The 21,342-nt window shown below is 41.6% G+C and overlaps 1 protein-coding gene across 2 annotated transcripts in view; it reads left to right on the top strand.

Moving 5' to 3' along the window:
• Positions 1-21,342, top strand: part of CDH5 (cadherin 5) — a 96,144-nt gene that overhangs the window by 61,765 nt on the left and 13,037 nt on the right. For both annotated transcript variants that reach the window (XM_082270382.1, XM_082270381.1), the window contains exons 2-7: positions 4,805-5,008; positions 7,372-7,654; positions 10,812-10,931; positions 14,683-14,850; positions 17,686-17,873; positions 19,325-19,578. In XM_082270382.1, coding sequence (XP_082126508.1) covers positions 4,823-5,008; positions 7,372-7,654; positions 10,812-10,931; positions 14,683-14,850; positions 17,686-17,873; positions 19,325-19,578 — 1,199 coding nt within the window. In that variant the 5' untranslated portion in view covers positions 4,805-4,822. The remainder of the gene's footprint in view (positions 1-4,804; positions 5,009-7,371; positions 7,655-10,811; positions 10,932-14,682; positions 14,851-17,685; positions 17,874-19,324; positions 19,579-21,342) is intronic.

Raw genomic sequence — 21,342 nt, forward strand, 5'->3', positions numbered from 1 at the left:
TATCTATTGAGTACATCCCCCACACAGTTAGAAAGCACTTTCTAGGAGCACAGTTAACCCTTTGATCGCCCCTGGTGTTAAACCCCTTCCCTGCCAGTGTCATTAGTACAGTAACAGTGCATTTGTAGCACTAATTACTGTTGTAATGTCATTGGTCCCCTCAAAAGTGTCAGTTAGGTGTCCGATCTGTCGCATGTCCTGCTAAAAATGGCTGATCGCCGCCATTACTATTAAAACAAATAAATAAAAATGACATAAATGTATCCCCTAGTTTGTAGACGCGATAACTTTTGCACGTACCAATCAATATACACTACTTACCAAAAATATATGGCAGAATACATATTGGCCTAAAATGATGACATTTTTATTTTTTTTTATTTTTTTTATTGGACACGTTTTATAGCAGAAAGCAAAAAAATATTGTTTTGGGGTTTTTTTCAGAATTGTCTCTCTTTTTTTATTTATAGCGCAAAAAAATAAAAACCGCAGAGGTGATCAAGTACCACCAAAAGAAAGCTCTATTTGTGGGGAAAAAAAGGATATCAATTTTATTTGGGTACAGCATTGCAAGACCGTGCAATTGTCAGTTAAATTAAAGCAGTGCCATATCGCAAAAATGGCCTGGTCATTAAGGGGGTAAAACCTTCTGGTCCTTAATTGGCTAATAAGCTAACGGGGCTAAGCATCTCCAGTGTGGGTGGACTTGGCCCAGAGCCAGGTAGAGGTTAGATATCTGTACCATGCTAATATGAGGAATGCTGACCACTTGCCTAGATAGTAGGAGAAATTTACAAATATGTCAAAAATAACAGCGTGCTACCAAACAAAAATCAAAAAGCTGCTGGCACTACAATCAACAAATAAATTGAGTAAAAAAAAAGTGCAGTCCTGAATAATTTACTATATATATATAAATGTTAATCATATAGTTAGAATCGTAAAAAAAATATAAAAAATAAAGTTCATAAAACAGTCCACAATGTTGAAGTGGAATCCAAAAGCAAATCAGTGGCGTAGCGTGGGGGGTGCAGGGGGGGCCGGCCGCACCAGGCGCAAAATCTGGGGGGGCGCATCCGCAGTGTCACTCTGTCTGTCTGACTCTGACATACACAGTTCACACACTGTCTGCGGCTGCCTCCATCTTTAGGCTGGGAGATGTCGAGTGTGGCCGCCCTATGGCTGAAAATGGTGGGTCAGGGCGAGGCTGGACTATGCCTCACCTGTCCATTGGTGTAGGGTGGGGTGGCGTTGAAAGTCAAGCCCCGCCTATGCCGCCTCTCCTCACTACTCAGTCAATTTAGCAGCGAGTGTGTCAGCAGCCTGGCGCTGTCACAGAGTGGGTTTTTTTTTTATCCCCTGATTAGAGCCAGAGGCTCTAATAGGCTTCAAAAAAGGGGTGGACCCGGGGCGCAGAGCAGTGCGCCCCGAGCCCACCCATTGTGTGACAATAGCGAATGAAAATTCGCTATTGTCACAAGGATCCTCCTCCTGGCCAATCGGGAAGCGGGTCCAAGGCAAGTAAGATTAACTAATCTAGTGGAAGAGACTCGAGTGCTAAAATCCCGCGGGTTAGGGGGCGCAAATTACTTGCCTTGCCCCGGGTGCTGACAACCCACGCTACGCCACTGAAGCAAATCCTCATTCCCATAAAGTGCTTAGGAGAAGATACTGAAAACCAAGTAGGAAACCAAGGATGTTCAGATGCCAGTGGTCACCAATGTGACAAAGCCCACCACCACGGTTGGAGATGTCGCGCTTACCAGAAGTTATGGACCCAGGTACCTTATAGTAAATGGGTCATACAGACATGGATAATCACCAACCATATAGGGACCCCAATGACTCAGGAATCTTCAATCGAGATGTGTCACCACACTTCCAGTAGAGTTAAACTTCGCCTTAGGTAAACTAGGTCTCGAGGTTTAAGCAGAGAGGACAGGAAATGATCGGGTCTCCGCATTCCTGCCGGGAAATGTTCTCATCAGGAGATATGGAAACGTAATGCAGACGTGAGCTGCTAAATCCGTCTGATATATTTACGGAAATTTACTAACAAGGCGTAACTAAAACTTTTGAATGTGCTATAACTGATATAAAGTTTTGGAGTTTGTATAATGCAACATTCCTAACTTGTTGTGTTAACAGGGAAGGTAAAAAAGTTTAGGTAGAACCTGATATAAACTTTTAAATGAACATTACATTGAGTAAATGTCATACAACCGTATTTATTGGGTGTATTGCTTGTATTCTATTGACAATTGTTGTATTTATACGAAACTTGATGACATTTTGCGTCTTTGATCCTGAGAAAGTGGTTGAGCCAGACTGCGGGAAATGTGTAACATTGCAGAGCCTTGCCAATGAGTCCAGCTAATGTGACCCAGAGGTGTGACCCACTAACAAGCCACTATATATGCGATAGATTGGGAGTAATAATTTACATCATCTTTATATGTTATTGTATTTTATTTGTTTTAATTGTCGTGTTAAATATTAGGAACTCTCTCAGCCTGAAGGTTGATTCTTTCAAGTGTCCCAGAGTTGAGGAACTTGAAATAAAAAAATCTATATACAGCACCAATGATGGGACACTATTCCTCCCACTGACACCAATGATGAGGCACTATTCCTCCCACTGACACCAATGATGAGGCACTATTCCCCCACACTGACACCAATGAGGGTGCACTATTCCTCCCACTGATAAGAACAGTGGGACACTATTCCTCCCACTGACAACAATGTTGGGGCACTATTCCTCCCACTGACACTAATGATGGGGCCCTACTCTCCCCACTGACACCAATGATGAGGCACTATTTATCCCATTGACACCAATAATGGGGCACTATTCTTCCCAATGACACCAGTAATGGGGCACTGTTCCCCCATTGACACCAATGATGGGGCACTATTCTTCCCAATTAGACCAATGATGAGGCACTATTTATCCCATTGAAACCAATAATGGGGCACTATTCTTCCCAATGACACCAGTAATGGGGCACTGTTCCCCCCATTGACACCAATAATGGGGCATTATTCTTCCCACTGACATCAATGATGGAGCACTGTTCCTCCCACAGACACCAACAATAGGACACTATTCCTCCCATTGTTACCAATGATGGGGCACTATCCCCCCCCCCCACTGACACCAACAATAGGAAACTATTCCTCCCACTAACACCAATGATGGGCACTATTCCTCCCACTGACCCCAATGATGAGACACTATTCCTCCCACTAACACCAATGATGGGGCATTATTCCTCCACTGATACTAATGATGGAGCAATATTCCTCCCACTGACACCAACAATGGGGCACTATTCCTCCCACTAACACCAATGACGGGGCACTATTCCTTCCACTGACACCAATGGTGGGGCACTATTCCTCCCACTGACATCAACAATGGGACACATTTCTTCCCACTAACACCAATGATGAGGCAATAATCCTCCACTGATACCAATGATGGGGCAATATTTCTCCCACTGACATCAATGGGGCACTATTCCTCCCACTAACACCAACAATGGGGCACTATTTCTCCCACTGACACCAAAGATGGGGCACTATTCCTCCCACTGACACTAATGACGGGGCACAATTCCTCCCACTGACACCAATGATGGAGCATTGACTACTCCCATTAATGCCAGGGCATACTCACACTGGCAGGGCATACTCAACGTCCCTAGACTGGTCATTGGATAAATGTGTGAGCGAGCCTGTGTGCCAGGCTGTTGGATGAAGCTTTGGACAGTATTCCTGCGGCTCCTAAGGGAGTAGCACTACACTATTTATACTGTAACTACTGTATTTATACAAGCATTTAATACACTGTGCATCTATGAAAAAGGATTCCTAGAGCACTCTGGATTTTCCAAGCAGAGCTGTTTCCTTTTGGCCTCTCTGTCTGTAATGATAATTCAGGGGCTCATTAATAACAGAGGATGAGTATCATTACCCGCTTCCTGTTATAATCTGCAGTATTACTCAACACTTATCCTGCTCTTTGCTCCCCAATCATAAAATGAAGGATGCTGTATTGAGCCTGTGATCTACAACAACTCACGGAGTTCTCTCTGCTTAAAGACTGGATGAGAGGCCATCCTATTTCTTTGACAGGTCATGTGACCACTGGGATCGCCTTTCCTTTTTTTTTTCCTCACACACTCATTTTAATAACACTGAGCACATTCCTGTGTTTTATAAATATGTGGTATTCATTTTTTTTTAAGGTAGGATAAAACCACTGCTTTACAAATTGGCCTTTAAGTACAAACCATTCTGAAAATTGGGAGGCAAAGAGAAGGAGGTCACCCTGCTATCTAACTTACTTGTGTGTACATTTTTGAATTGAGATACTGAGCTCTGTAAACAACTGGCCCTTTCAGCAGAGGAACTAAAAATATCCTAGAACACGTAAAACTTAAACACTTCTTGCTTTTTTGATATTGCATTTGTCTTTTTACTTTGTTGCCTCATTTCTGTATTTGTTTTTGTTTTATTTGTTTTTTTTTTTTGGTAGTTCTTTTGTCATTTTTAAAAACCTTACTAAAATATATATAAAAAAAAAAAGAACCAAAAACTCCACTTGGATGGATAAGAAAATAAGAATATATTACTATCCTATATTTTACTTTATTTATGAAAATATTATGGAAAACATTTTTAATTTTCCTTGTTCGGATTATAGTGTTAAAACACTGTATACCATACAATTATTCAGCTCTGGCCATGTATAAAAAGGACATTACATTAATATGCCATTTTTCTTGATCTGTTACAGATTGCTGGTGCTCCAGCCATGATGAAGCTGCTGTGGCTTCATCTGCTGGTGTGTATGTATGGCCCTCTGGCATTGTGTACTAAGGAAAACTCGTGGCAGGAAAGACATCAAGTGATGCCCCACAACCGCGTAAAAAGAGGCTGGATATGGAAGGAGATGTCCACTCCGGAAGGGATAACACGATTTCCCTACCGCATCGGAACGGTAAGATGTGAACAAAAGAGAAATATCTAAAGAGGTTTTAAAATGCCAGTTAATATTATTTTCTATTTTCTATCTCTAATACTGTGGTTCTGAACCTAGGGTAGACTAGGGTACCTTGATATGTCAGAGGGTGCCTCGGTGGCAAAGGTGGGTACTCTCCGGCTTTGGCCCAGAGATTCCGGCTAATCAATTTCCTCCGGGCTATAGGACGCTCCCTTCAGTTAAGATTCCGATTGGCTGATACTACTAGACTCATCCAGCAATCACAGAGGGATCTAAATGAAAGGAACAGGGAGTGACTGTGGGGAAGGAGGTCTGAACAAGGCAGATGAAGGGACTGGATATCAGGGGCCGTTGGCTAATTCTAGAGACGGACAGTAGTGTAGCACCCTCCTAGTGTAGAGTAGGCTGCTAGGTAAATTTAGTTTGGCTCCCCTGTAATCAGTGGAATAGGGGTTGATTATTTAGGGCTGCTCAGTGTTTCACAGGCTGCTGCTGGTACTTTCCCCAGTTTTCGGCAAGATTCTAGAATCATAGTAGGAGGAAGGACAGGGCGTGTAGCCTAAATATATTTATGAAACTCTAGCCAATCGCTGGGAAGGTGTGCCCAGTAGGTGGCTGGAGAGCCCATACTGTATATAGCCTGAGGCCTGGGCAGCAGGGTGAAGTGTTCCTGGGTCCAGTCCTGCATAAAAAGACCCCTGTGAGGGGGCTCTGCAGGAGCCTAGAGTAAGTCTTCAGGAAGACATAGAGGTCTCAACTAGGCTTAGCTGAGGGGCTTTTTTGCAATGATGGTATGAGTCTACATCTCCCTCAGTAGGAAGAGCCTGGTAGATATCCACAGGAGGCAACCAAACCTGTGGCTATGGGAGTAGATGACTCAGTGCTGAAGAATAGTGACTGGGTGTAGCTTTAAACTCTGGAAAGAGTACAGGCCACCAACAACATAAGAGATCATGTGGGACATTCAGTTTGTGCAGTGCAGCTTTGCAATTTATTGGGGTATCTTATGCTCCCTAACCCTATCCAAGTTCATAGATTTCAATAAAAGGGGAAAAAAAGATCACCCTAGACCAGTGATGGCAAACCCTGGAACTACATTTCCCATGATGCTCATGCACTCTGCAATGTAGTTGAGCATCATGGGAAATGTAGTTCCAAAACATCTGGGGTGCCAAGGTTCACCATCACTGCCCTAGACTGTTCTTTGGAGCCAGTGGAAGAGTGCTGAAAATGCAGTGTGCCTGGCTGTATGTGCTTTAAGGGAGAAATAGAACCAAATTCTCCCACGGCTCCAATGGAGGTGTACTACAGTAGGGTTGTTAATAAACAATGCAGGGGGTGTGTAGGGCAGAAACAAAAGCTAAGCAAGAAAAATAAAAATCCAGACACAAATACTGCTAGATAGGGAAACATTCCCAAGAAATAAATAGAGATGACTTTAGGTGAGATCAAATTAGGGTTTGGGAGAACAAAAAACAGGTGCCAGCATGAGAAAAAGGATTGGGGCACAAATGTGGATGCTTAGAGAAAGAGTTAGAAAAGTGCACTGCAAATAAATCCTTAATTTTGCATTGCAGCCTTTGCACTGAATTTTTCACTTTATTTATTATTTGTGTGAAAAAAATTCATAATTTATAGCTCAGGAAAACAATATAAATGCAATGTTTAATTTCATGCTGGAAAACTCATCTCCACCACTAGATGGAGCTCCCCTACCAGGTTTAATGACAGGCAGCGTCATCAAACCCGCTTCCTGTGTCCCTTAGCTGTCATGGACAACCAGCTAGGGGTGCTTCATCACAGCGACCTTGGCTCACATATCATTACTAAAAACAATGACCACATATCATTACTAAACCCCGTTCACATATCACTAAAAACAACACTGTACTGAAAAAATGCAGAGGCTGCCTTTGCTTATGTCTCCACTGAAAATGTTTTTTCCTAGTTGTCATGTTGATCCAAAAACTTCAATTCTTTAATGCCTTTGTATAAATATTTTCTGTAGGAATGTGTCAATCATTCGCACAGGCATAATAAATCTATAACCATCATTTTCTTTGTATGCTGTTTGTCTAGGATCTTTAGCCCCATCTAGTGGCAATGATGCAGTATTTTTTTCTGATTGAGGTATGGCAGGAAAAATACTGCATTATTGCCAGCAGATGGCGCTGAAGATCCTAGAAAATAAACATTTTAACAAAATTACGGTGAAGATTTGTTGCACCTGTGCAAAAGAATAACACATTTGAACTGCAAATATTTTATAGATAGACCTCTATGAATCCCATGACAAATATTATCTATGCCTAGCATTGATAGTAAAATAATTTTTCAAACTTTTTTTGTTTGCTTTACAGCTGAGATCTGATAAGCCAAATGGCAAGTATGTACTTCAGGGAGAATTTGCCAACACCTACTTTAAAGTTGACGAGCTCTCAGGGGACATTCATGGATGGGAAACACTGGATCGTGAGAAGAAGGAAACATATAATTTAACAGCTCTGTTAGTAGACAAAAACACCATGAAAACCTTGGAGCCTCCGGAGGTGTTTGTTATAAGAGTGCTCGATATTAATGACAATGCTCCTCTTTTCAAGCAAGAGGCATACAATGCATCAGTTCCAGAAATGTCCAGACATGGTATGTATTACCTTAGAAAGCTTAAGGGCCATTCGTAACTAAGCGTTCTGTTGCAGTGTGATAACATGCATTATTGCATTGGTTAACATACGTTGCGCTAAAGAGTAACTCCACTTTTGTGGGGGGAAAAAAAAACAAATAAAGAAAAAACAATATAGCGTATACAATTGAGACACAAATCATATTGTAATTGAATGTTATTAAAAATGACCTCTCCTTTTCAATCTGCAGCTGTTGTCATTTTCTGAAAATGCAATGCAATATGGCCACTTGGAGCTGTTCTGTATACAGAATGGATACTGACCACTCCCCAAAAACATAATTTCTTGCTTGTGTGATTGGCTCACCAATTTTCCCAGAAATCTGCCTAAGATACAAGTCAGATTTTTGGCATCCCCTGTGAGATACTCCCAATAGGAACACATCTAAAGGGATGCAGGCCCAGCAGCTTCCCTTATAACAGCTCTGCAGCTGCCACAGCCGATAGATAATTATGAAACCACTCCCGTTTGACCCACTCAGCACAGAGGAACAAACAATGATATCTTCAGAAAAACAAAAAGGTAGAAATCTACAACAAAGTTTGTTAAAATCCTTGTAATGTACAGAGATCACCCAGAGGGGAATGTTTTTTTCTCAACAAAAGTGGAGTTACGCTTTAACTCAGCCCATTCATTATGAATGGGATGCCAATGCACCACAATGGGTGAAGAAACATATATGACTCTTTTTTTAAAATGCAGTGCCCCACAGCACATAGTATATGCACTGGGTGCATTGCGGTGCATTGAGCTTCACTGTACAATACATTGGGGTTCCATTCACAATGACTGGCACCGCACATAGAGCAGGTGGGTTGCCATGCAAAGATGCATCTGTTGCCACAACACACAAGCGTCAATGGGCCCCAAACATACAAAATAATTGAACGATAATCCTTTAATACCTATAATAGTTCCTGTCTGTATCCATGCAGAGCAAGTTGACATTGCCCTAGAAAAGGTAACAACTGACCCCCTTGTATCTACCTTTTTGGAGTTCCATGCCAGGTCCTTGTGAGGTTCGGCACTGATGTACCTTGTTTGTGCACTGGTGTGCAGTCATGTTGGAACAGGAAGAGGCCATCCCCAATGTTTTCCCACAAAGTTGGGAGCATGAAATTGTCCAAAATGTCTTGGTATGCTGATGCCTTAAGAGTTCCCTTCACTGGAACTAAGGGGCCAAGCCCAACCCCTGAAAAACAACCCAAAACCATAATCCACCTTCAGTGGTATGCAAAATCCAGAATATTGCTGCACTCCTTGCAGGGAGCAAGTACAAACCAGAAGCCCAGCAAATGGTGCAGCAAATCGGCATTGCTCCCACGATCCCTGGCCTCCTCCTGGCCCCATTCCAGGCTGAAGCTCTGCTCCAGGTACTCTCCACTCACTGGCAGAATTTGGGTTCCTGACCTGGCCAGCAGGGGGCGGTTGGGGGGAGCTGGGACAGCTCGATCAGGGCTGGCCGGGGAAGGAGAGTCTCCAGTGGTGCATGAAACTGGCCTCTGTTCAGACACAGTTTACATCATCCATGCTAGGGGCAGGTCTGTGCTCTGTCCTTGTCTTTATCCCGCACTCAGTAGGTCAGCGGTGCAGACTTTTTACTTCTCGTCACCAGGAATCCTTTAGGCATGTCTGTGGCAGAAGCAGTGCAGCCTTTTTATGGGGCATCAGAGTGACCTAAGGGGCAATTGCCCCTCTAACCCCTGACCCAGTCCTCCTCTGACTCCTTGGTAACTTTATTGAAGTATTAAAATCACATCACAGGTATGGCAGGAACATAAAGGGTAACGCGTTTCGCACTAAAGTCAGCTCTTACTCAAACCTAATAGTTATTTTAATACTTCAATAAAGTTACCAAGGAGTGCAGAAATATTCCATATTTTGCATGTCTCTGAATCTCGTAGACAAGCTGTGCAGAATCCTGGGGTCCTGTTCGGTCACTCACCTAGAGCGGCATTTATTTGGCTTTACTGATCATAATCCTCTTTCACCAAATGATTTGGGCCAGTGCACTAGAACGAAGGGGCCAAGTCCAACCCCTGAATAACTACCCCACACCACAATCCCCCCTCCACCAAATGATTCAGACCAGTACACAAAGCAAGGTCCACAAAGACATGGATGAGCAAGTTTGGGGTGGTGTGGGGAGTCCTGACCTCAAACCAATAGAACACCTTTGGGATGAATTAGAGCAGAGACTGTGAGCCAGGCCTTCTCGTCCAACATCAGTGCCTGACCTCACAAATGTGCTTCTGAAAGCATGGTCAAACATTCCCATAGACACACTCCTAAACCTGAGGGGTAAAAAATTCCAAATTGCACTAACCATATAAATAAAGCTGTGCCAGCACTAAATAACTGATATATAGATTATAAGAAAACAAAATAAATAATATGTGCAGCGCTACATATTGTGATATGACCGTACAACTTATTCACAAAAAGCAGTAAACCACATAAAAAAATAAGTGATAAATTAGTGTCCATATAATATGTAACATATAACTGATAGTGACAACAATGAAGTCCCATGTAAAGGAAAAGTCCCAATAGGTGATAAAATTGGTCCAAATCAGGAAAAAGATCCAATCAAGGATGAATAAAGGAAACACAGGATCCCGTCACCAGATGAACAAGTAAAATGGACGCTCACCAGATACTGTGGGTCTGTACTGTCATATGACAAACAGACCAACCAGGCTTTAAGATAAAATCCAGAAATCCTCCTTATAATGACCATAGATGTTGCTCCAGGCTCATAGGAAATGGGGAGAGGAATTATGAGTCCCTCATATACCAGACCACATGAAAGCCAAAGGATATTGCTCCTTTGACAATGTCCAAATGGACGAAACGCGTCGGTTTTGGCCAGTAGACCACCTCTACTTTTGTCTGTATTGCCTTTTACCATCGGATGTATGTAAGTGCAATATCTGCTTGCTATTAAAGTTTTTTTAAGCAGTTTTACGCTATGTGCCCTTCTCTTTTTGGCTTTCATGTGGTCTGGTATATGAGTGGACTGATCCTTTAAGATTCCAGCATATTGCTGGCATTACTATACATCATTAGGCTGCCAGCATAGACACCTTTACTAAGTCTGAATTTACTTGTTTTAGGTACCCTTGTTACAGTGGTCACTGCAGAGGATGCTGATGACCCCACCATGTCTGGAAATGCCATCGTAAAATACACAATAATTCAAGGGCAAGACAAATTCTCAATTAATGAAGATACTGGTGAGTAGACATAGAACTGTGATTGTAAGATTTTGTGTATAGAGTTATACAAATAACTGCACATACTGTACAGTCATGTGTATACTGTTCAAGGACAGGAATGATATACACTGCACATGGAGTATATTAGGAGACATATAATAGGAGCAAAGAGCAATGGTGTGCGGATGCCTATGGCACCAAATCAGAGATTAACCACTTCAGCTCCGGAAGGTCTTACCTCCTTAACCACTTAAGCCCCGGAGGATTTGGCTGCTGAAAGACCAGGGGGTATTTTGCTATTCGGCACTGCGTGAATTTAATGGACAATTGCGCGGTCGTGCGATGCCATACCCAAACTAATTTGACGTCCTTTTTTTCCCACAAACAGAGCTTTCTTTTGGTGGTATTTGATCACCTGTACGATTTTTTGATCATGCGCTATAAACAAAAAAAGAGCGTCAATTTTGCAAAAATAACAATATTTTTCACATTTTTTTATATGAAATTCCCCCCCAAAAAAATGTAAAAATCTAAATTTTTTAACATTTTCAGCCAATTTGTTTTATGCTACATATGTTTGGTAAAAAAAATTGCAAAAAGCGTATTTTGATTGGTTTGCGCAAAAGTTATCGCGTTTACTAACAAAGGGAAAGATTTTTGTCATTTTTGTTGTTTTTTTTTTTTTTACGCGTAATGGCGGCGATCTGCGATTTTTTTTTGCGGTTCTGTGACATTGCGGCGGACAGATCGGACCCTTGACTGACATTTTTGACACTTTTGGGGTTACCAGTGACATTTCTACAGTAATCAGTGCTATACATATGCACTGTTACTGTAAAAATACACTGGCAGTGAAGGGGTTAACTTTTTTTGAGAGGGAGGGGCTATGTGTGTCCCTAGGGGCGTGATTCTAACTGTGATTGGCTGTGGCTTGAGATGTATGAACAGTGATCAACGGTTCTACATAGTAGAACCGTATGATCATCATTCATACACCGGGGAGAATGACAGGCGGCTTGTTTACATCAGCCGCCTGCCTTTCTCCCTCTCCCCCAACAATCGCAGAGTGACCGGCACACGTGCGGGGGGGGTCCGTGACCACTCGGGAGCGGGAGCGTGCCTCCGGCGGCGCTCGCTCCCTAGACCCTCACAGGCTAGCGATGTAGACCTACGTCACTCTGCCTGTGAGGGGCTGACCGCCGCAGTAAATAGTCGTGCGGCGGTCGGCAAGTGGTTAATGACCAGGCCATTTTTTGAGATTCAGCACTGCGTTACTTTAACGGAAAATTGCGAGGTCGTTCGACGTTGTACCCAAATGCAAATGAAGTCCTTTTTTTCCCACAAATAGAGCTCTTTTTTGGTGGTATTTGATCACCTCTACGGTTTTTAGATTTTGCGCTATAAACAAAAAAAGAGCGACAATTCTAAAAAAAAAAAAACTATATTTTTTACTTTCTGCTATAAAACATTCCCAATAAAAAAATTTTTAAAATCTAATTTTTTAACAGTTTAGGCCAACATGTATTCTTCCCCATATTTTTTGTTAAAGAAAATCCCAATAAGTGTATATTGATTGGTTTGCACAAAAGTTTTCGCGTCTACAAACTAGGGAAAAGATTTATGTCATTTTTATTTATTTTTTTACTAGTAATGGCGGCGATCAGCGATTTTTAGCAGGACTGCGACATTGCGGCGGACATATCTGACACCTAACTGACATTTTTGACACTTTTGTGGGGACCAGTGACATTACTACAGTAATCAATGTTAAAAATAATTTTTTTATCAGTTTAGGCCAATTTGTATTCTGCTACATATTTTTCGGAAAAATATCCCAAAAAGGGTCATTTTAATTGCTTTGCGCAAAAGTTATAGCGTTTACAAACTACGGGATAGATTTTTGGACTTTTTTTTATTAGTAATGGAGGCGATCAGCGATTTTTAGGGGGACTGCGACATTGCGGCAGACTGATCGGGCCCCTAACTGACATTTTTTACACGTTTTGGGGACCAGTGACATTACTACAGTAATCAGTGCTAAATAATATGCTAAATAATAATCACAGCAGGAGATCGGCCTCGGCGTGCACATAATCACGTAGATCTACGTGATTATGCGCAGCCGAGCTGCCCTGCCGCAGTAAATCTGCGTGGGGCGGTCGGCAAGTGGTTAACTTTTGTTAATTAACAGCAGACAAAACAAAGAAAGATGATTTTGTATTGGTTGCTCTAGGATGCAAAATTATACTTGGTAACAAAGTACATCTATTGACGAAAGGTTTTCTGTTCTTAATTTTGGATAAAATTAAGAATTGGTAAAACCTCTGTTGGGTTTTTCTTTTTTTTTTTTTTTTTTTTTTTTTTTTTTGCTGTCTGTGTCCCGTCGGGGAGATTTTGCATGTCCCATAGAAACAACAGGAAATAAGGGAAAATCTCTCAACGTTGGGGGGAAATACCCACTTAGAAGTCACCAGAACTAGGTCCTCATGGAAAAATTTTCTTTCACTTCCTATTCAGGTGACAACTAAAATTTTTAGGACTTTCCATTACTGTCTCAGTGAAAAGGGTCACCAGGACAAATTTAGGGGGTAAATCTCAGTGGGGGGGCAGAAATAGCAATAGAAACCTCACAAATATGCTAACCCTTCCTATTCCTCTGGACTGTAGGTATCCTTTCATGTACTAGAAAACAACAACAAAAATGAAAGGGCGCGCCTACCTAACGTATTACCATAATAACACATGACAGCTTTTTTGCTTTTTGCTTCCAAATGGGATTCCTGCAGTCTGGCCCATGTGATATGTGACCCTGGCCCTCTCCATGGGTAGCTTCATGGCCAGTGCAAGCTAAGTATAAGTTGGGGTTCTATCATCTATACATTTGGCTCTGAGGAAGAGGGCTTGACCCTCGAAATGCGGAGCCATCTTGGAGGCTTTGAGGTCTTCCCATGCCATTAGCTGAATACTGTGGACCCGGAGATGGTCCTATTTGCATGTTTGATACGCTTGTGCTTGTAATGCGTTTATATGTATAATATTACAATACTTGTTTTAGTCATTCAAGTAATGTATTATGGTAATGCGCTGGGTAGGTGCACCCTCTCTCTTTTGTTGCTGTTTTCTAGTAATGGTGCCTACCACAGTGTTTTGTGGCTTCCACTGGTATGACGTATACACACTTACATAGGTCTAAGCTGGGCTAATATAAACATTGCCAGCATGCCCAAAGGCTGCTTGTGAAGATCACAGCCTGTGACACCATAATTGCCAACATTTGAAAAAAATTTCCAGGGACACTTTGGAGCACAGCTATCAATTACTTACCACACCCACTTCCCTGAAGCTCCACCCACTCAACATAATTAATCTCCGCCTACTTATCATCAGATTATAGGGTCTACTCAATAAAGAGAGAATTACAGGAAATTGAAAAGGGAATTTTAAACTTGAGGCCAAAGTAGCAGAGTTGGAAAAATTCTCCCATTCAGCCGCACAACTTCTGCCTAAAGTTTAAAATTCTCATCACAATTCCCTGCAATTCTAAAGTATCAAATGTGCTCAGGTGTGACCATACAAAAAATGTAATATGTAAATATAAAAAAAGTGCAAAGTGTAAATAAGTACATTGCCGGGACAATGTAAATTACCCGGGACAGGCTCCTATTTGCCGGAACTGTCCCTGCAAAAACGGGACAGTTGGCAAGTATGTGACACCATCCTCATAAGAGGATTCAAGTAACATCATACTGCATTTTTTCCTCATCTGTAGGGTACATTTATACAGCGGTCTCCAATCTGGACAGAGAGGAGCAAGCGACCTATGAAATCATAGTGCAGGCCAAAGACAGCCCTGGCCAAAGAGGAGGTTTATCAAGTACAGCCACTGTAACCATTCATTTGAAGGACATCAATGACAACTTTCCAACGTTCACACAAGGTATGCATATTTATACATACAGCAGGTAAAATAAGTATTGAACACATCACCATTTTTCTAGGTAAATATACTTCTAAAGGCGCTATTAACATGACATTTTCACCACATATCGGTAACAACCCATGAAATCCATTCATACAAAGAAACCAAAAAAAAGAAAGTTCAGAAATTAAGTTATTAAGTTAGGTGTAATAAAATGGAATGAAACAGGGAAAAAGTATTGAACACATGAAGAAAAGGAGCTGCAAAAAGGCATTGAAAGCCAAGACACTAGAAGAAATGTATTAGTAATTAGAAAGCAATCTCACCCCTTGTCAGTAAAAAATTATATCAGCTGGTTCAGTCTCAACTGATGGCCTGTAAAAAGGTCTCTCATTACCAAGTAGTCACACAAGAAACATCTCATGATGCGTAAAAGAAAATATCTCTCTCAAGACCTTTTTGTTGCAAAACATACTGATGGCATTGGTCCAGTGAGCACTGTGGAAGTGGAAAGAACATAATTTCACCATTAATCGGCCACCACCAGGTGCTTCTCGCAAGTATTCTGACAGAGGAGTGAAAAGAATTATCAGAAGAGTTGTCCAAGAGCAAAGGACCACTTCTGGGGAGATTAATAAAAAGGCCTGGAATTAGCATGTACAATTGTTTTAAAGTAATGCACTCAAACGCCATGGCCTTTATGCACACATACCACGCAAGACTTCATTGCTGAAGAAAAAGCATGTTGAAGCTCATTTAAACTTTGCTGGAGAATATTTAGACAAGCCTGTGAAATACTGGGAGAATATCGTCTGGTCAGATGAGACCAAAATTGAACTCCTTGGATGCTATAATACACACCTTGTTTGGAGGTCAAATGGCACATCACCCCAAAAACACCTCCATACCAACAGTGAAGTCTTGAGGTGGGAACATCATGGTGTGGGGCTGTTTTTCAGCATACAGTACTGGCAAACTTCATATCACTGAAGGAAGGATGAATGTAAAAATGACATGCCATCTACCAGGATGATAAAGATAAAATGAGGGTGGACATTTTAGCCAAACAATGATCCCACACACAATGCCAATAAAACTCTCAATTAACCTTCTGTGGGTTAGGAGTCAATGCAGTGGAAGAGCTACCAAAGGCCACAGAGGCTGGATGGATGAGAGCCAAATCCACTTTACAAAACCTTTGTTCCTACACAGGCTTTCCATGACAGTAGCAGTTATAGAAAACATTCTCAAAAATAATTTATTTATTACAGTGCCGTCAATTTACACAACATATATGGTACATTCACATCAATCCCTGCCCTCAAGGGGCATACAATGTACGGTCCCTACTCACACATACTGGGGCCAATTTAGACAGGAGCCAATTAACCTACCAGAATGCCTTTGGAGAGTGGGAGGAAACTAGATTACCCAGAGCAAACCCACACAGAACATGCAAACTCCACGTGGTAGTGCCATGGTTTGGATTCGAACTGACGGCCCTACGGCTACTAGGTGAAAGTGCTAGGACTATACCAAGGTATGACAGTGAATATTCTTATTTTCCTATGATTGTATGGTGTCTTCATTTACCAATTCACTATAGCTCCATGCATGAACTGAGGGCAAGTCTGTAAGGTATGCTATCAATTCCATATAACTTTTTGGCCTTTAGGTGGGTTACATCTGCACTGACATCACTCCTTAAAGAGGACCTAGTAGCAGATCTATATTCCATGTTAGGTACATGTGTAAAGTGATCTTGTAAATGGATAGAACTGGGCACCAGAAGCACAAGTCCCTGCCCCACATCCTCTTCTACTAGAACAGCGACCCTTCTGCTTGAAGCTTTACCCCTCCTTCATATTGTGCCCACTCCATGTCAGAGGCCTCCTTGCGACATTCTGTTGACCTTTAATGTATATGCCCAAAGGAATAACGTGAGGGAGGGGGCCATCTGGGTCGCCCGCTTAGCGCATGTCGGCCAGTTGTTCGAGGAACGGCCAAAATTGACTACATGTATTACCAGGTAAAGCCTCTTAAAAGGAACTCAAGGACTGCCTTTGATTGATAAGATATACTGCTTTTCCGAAGGAAGACACTGCTGCTGAATTTCATAACATGTCAGAAATGTATTAATGTAGACAGGTACTGAAAGTGACCCAGACAGCCTCATAAACCAGGACAGTGAGATCTTGAATATATGGAAATTCAAGTGGTTAAACTTAGTTGTAGTGCCCACTCCATGTCAGAGGCCTCCTTGCGACATTCTGTTGACCTTTAATGTATATGCCCAAAGGAATAACGTGAGGGAGGGGCTATCTGGGTCACCCGCTTAGCGCATGTCGGCCAGTTGGTCGAGGAACAGCCAAAATTGACTACATGTATTACCAGGTAAAGTCTCCTAAAAGAAACTCAAGGACTGCCTTTGATTGATAAGATATACTGCTTTTCCGAAAGAAGACACTGCTGCTGAATTTCATAAAATGTCAGAAATGTATTAATGTAGACAGGTACTGAAAGTGACCCAGACAGCCTCATAAACCAGGACAGTGAGATCTTGAATATATGGAAATTCCAGTGTTTAAACTTGTAGCTCACACCCCCTGGATTAAATGTTACCCATTAAAAAGTAGTCAATTCATTGCTCTGCCCCCCACATGTCAGGTCCATACAGCAAAATGGTGGGACTTAGAGGCATAATTAAAGTCCCAAAGAACTCTTTGATGCAATATTTGAATTCAGTAAATGTAATATCGTCTAATTGCTCACATGGAAATTAAAGCCTTTACTTTGCATATTTCTATTAAGTTTATTACATCTAGTGTGGAGTCACCAATTTTTTCTCCACAGATAAGTTTACTTTTGATGTTCCTGAAGATCGGAGAGTGGGGGATGTGATTGGAAAACTTTCAGTAATAGACATTGATGAACCTCAAAACAGGAACACAAAGTACAGTTTCTTGAAACAAGTGTTTGAAGCGTGGTTTCAGATAAAACCCGACCAACAAACCAACGAAGGACTTCTCGTACTAAAAAAGGTATGAAGATTCAAAAAATTAGTTCTGGAATTTACCATGCTTTTAAAAGTTAGTGGGTTTCACAGTAATATGTGAATTATGAATAAGTTCCATAGTGTCTGTATATCTTATGACTAATAAATCATCTTTAAAGTAGACTTGAACTCAAAAAGTGAGGATTTTCTGTGTTATATGGAATATTTAGAAATGGTAATTGTGCCTAACCATTACCTAGACACCCTCGTACCCTGAGCCCCATAGCTTTATATTTACAGTATGACATCATCTAAGGCATACCTCCAGACTTTTTGAGATGGGAACGAGGACATCTATTAGCAAAAGTATTTAGGCATAAGACACACACCCTACCATGCCCCTTAAAGGTGAATTATAAAAAAAAAAGGTTAAACTCTCAAGTGCTTTTTTTTACCACTACTACTACTACTATTACTACTACTACTACTACTACTACTTCTTTTATACTGGCTTTAGAAATTTACAAATGCAGCAATTTTGAAATTGGATGAAAGGTTTAGCTTTGGGAAACACTTTTTGAAAGATAAATAGTGCATGTTATATAACACTATATAGATCACAGCAAAAAATGGACAAATGAGGAGAAAAGAAGCACAGAGGGACTTTGTTCCATACCAGGAACAGTCCCTCAAAATCAGGGATAGTTGGGAGCTGTGATCTAAGGCACTGTGCTCCCAAATGCTAGTCTTCTTAAATTTGGTCATCTCATTACTATGCTGCTCATTGTTCTTGCTGGAGAGGAAGCTGAAGCTAAGGACCTGCAGTGCAAGAGTATCCCTGCTCCTGCTTTATTCCTTATGTGGATCTGTGTTTTTTTTTTAATCTTCTTCTTGGTCTTCTTGATCACTACCCCACCAGTCATCAGGAGGGTAACTCTTACATGAGTAGGCAAAGGCCTCTACCAAAATGGATGTCTCCATACAGAGACAGTTTTAAACAAGACATCATATGTCAATACTGGGGAAAGTATCAGCTAAAAAGAGCATATGGGCATTGGGCAGTGCTGGTGACTAGTCATTTGCCCTCTGTTTGCCTTTTTGGGCACAGATTTCACAGCTCAGCTGGAACAAAGGAAAGATCTACTAAATACAAGTACATGACCAATGGCCAACTGAATGTGCAATTGGCAAGAATCTACTTATACATCATTCATCTATCTGTTTTAAGTTTACTAATCTTAGTAGACTTGTGAGGCAACAAACTAGTAAGTCCTGCCCAGGTTTTCCTCCACAGTCACACTCTTGATGGGTTCCAAGGCAGGTTTGGCATGTCCTGTTTGTAAAATGCTAACTTTATGACTTAAGTAACCAAAGACACCCATGGTTGAATTTCAGAGCAGATAATTTTTCACCTTAACTGGAATTTTTTATCTATAGCATTGCCTACAGATGATGTGCATATTTTTGCAAATGTTATATGGCATTCTTTCGTTTCAGCCTTTGAATTTTGAAGGTGATCATAAAGTATTCAAAATGACAGTTGATGCTACAGACTACTCAATTGACGTAGGAGCGGCCCGACCAGACAAACGCAAAAGTCTCACCGAAGTTGTTGTCAATGTCTTGGATGTGGACGAGCCCCCTGAATTCACAAAACCATTCTACCTGTTTCAAGTTAGAGAGAACGCTAAAGAAATCTTGGCTGGCACTGTCACTGCAAGGGACCCTGACATAGCCCAAAGAAGTGTGAAGTAAGAACTTGTAAATTGATTTTATGACCTTAAAGGAGAAGTTTAAAAAAAAAACACATACATACTCACCTCCATGCTGCTGCATCGCTCTCGGTCTTCCTGGACCAGAAATGGTGACTGCCAGTCACTGCTCTCTGCTCTGCCCCTCCAGCACTCACTGGAACACCGTGAAGTGGGGGCAGAAGCAGCTGGCTAAGACTTTCAGATGCTGAGATGCTGGGCCAGTTGAAAATTAGGGATAGTGGATCCCGACCATAAATTTGGCATCCTTCCAGAGCCTGGAGCACCTAAGTGATGTCAGCCAACAGCTAGCTTTAGCCTGCTGTCATCTGAATCTGGATCACAGGACAGCACGAGTAACTGCACTCCTGTGAGCCAGAAGAGAAGTATGACCAAAATAAACTTTGGCCATACTTGGCAATACTTCTCTTTCAATAAGGCATATAGAAGTATGTGATACTTAACCAGTAAATAACAGCATAACCCACACAAAAGCAAATGTTTTGGTTACAAAAAAAGGTTCACCCTGGAAGTTTATCCTCTTTGGCATTATCCATAAGTCCTTTCACATATTGCATTATTTGTGACCTGGTGTAAGCTCATGTAGGCTCTTCAGCCCTATCCAGTGTTAAGAACACAGCAGAACTTACTGCAGCCTTTCGCTTCTTATAGCCATGACCTTGGTATTCCACAAAGGAACCAAAATGGTGGCAGAATACAAACTATCATGGCCTGGTGTCTTGCAAATGTAGCTCAAAACAATGAATGCTTGGTTGGATCAGCATGTGGACAGACTGGTGCAAGACAGACAGGATAGGCTTTTCAGGCTCTAGTAGACTTGAACAAAATGATGTCCGTCCGCACACAGACACCTACTCTTTGTTGTATGAATATGAATAAAATGTGTAAAAATGGCTTCAGCTGCTGTTCTCCACCTGTGGAGAACTCTCCAGATGCATTTCACCCCTTTTCGGGACTTATCATTAGGAGTTCTCTACTGGGTGGAGTACAGGAACTGAAGCATCTTTTACTATTTATATTCACATTAATGCAACAGAGTGTCGGTAGCTGCATAGTGTCTGTCATGACATAATCTGGTGTTGATGTAATAGGAATCAGATGACCCTTTAAAATAAAACACCCCACAATGGCTCAGAGCCTCCCCAGTTTGCCTGCCATATGCAGCAACACCTAACTAATGAGTTATCAAAGCCCTGAGCCACCTCTTCCTCACCTATTTTTTTTTTTAAATACACACCTTAAGCGTTCATTCACACTAGATGCATTGGCACATTTGCAACACATGCCAACGCAAGGACCTTTAAAAAATTAAGGTATGTGAATAGGAACAGTTTACACTGTAGTGGAAGCAAAGTAGAGCAAACCCTACTTTTTTTTAGGGCTACTCAACACATAGTTAACATGAGTCAGGAGTGAGGAGATATGTGCATGGTAACATGCAATGCAGTGCACCATAGCATGAGATGCAAAAGTATGTCAATGCATTTGCGTTTACCTGTCCTCAATGCACACGCTAAGGTATGAATGGACCTTAAATTCCAGCTGTCTTCTGACCAGTCATGTGACAAGCAGGGTCCTTCCTCTGTTGCTTCATTGTCAGTAGAGTCCAGTACTCAGTGAAGCAGTGAATGGTATTCACATTATAACATTGGGCGAATGTAGCGACAGCCTTTCCCTGGGAGGGTATTCATAATGCTCTGGATAATGTTAATTCTGGTACAGGCTCAGGAGTGGCGAGTGCTG

This window comes from Pelophylax lessonae (assembly GCF_965119305.1).
Source record: "Pelophylax lessonae genome assembly, chromosome: 10".
In the NCBI taxonomy this organism is placed as follows: Eukaryota; Metazoa; Chordata; class Amphibia; order Anura; family Ranidae; genus Pelophylax; species Pelophylax lessonae.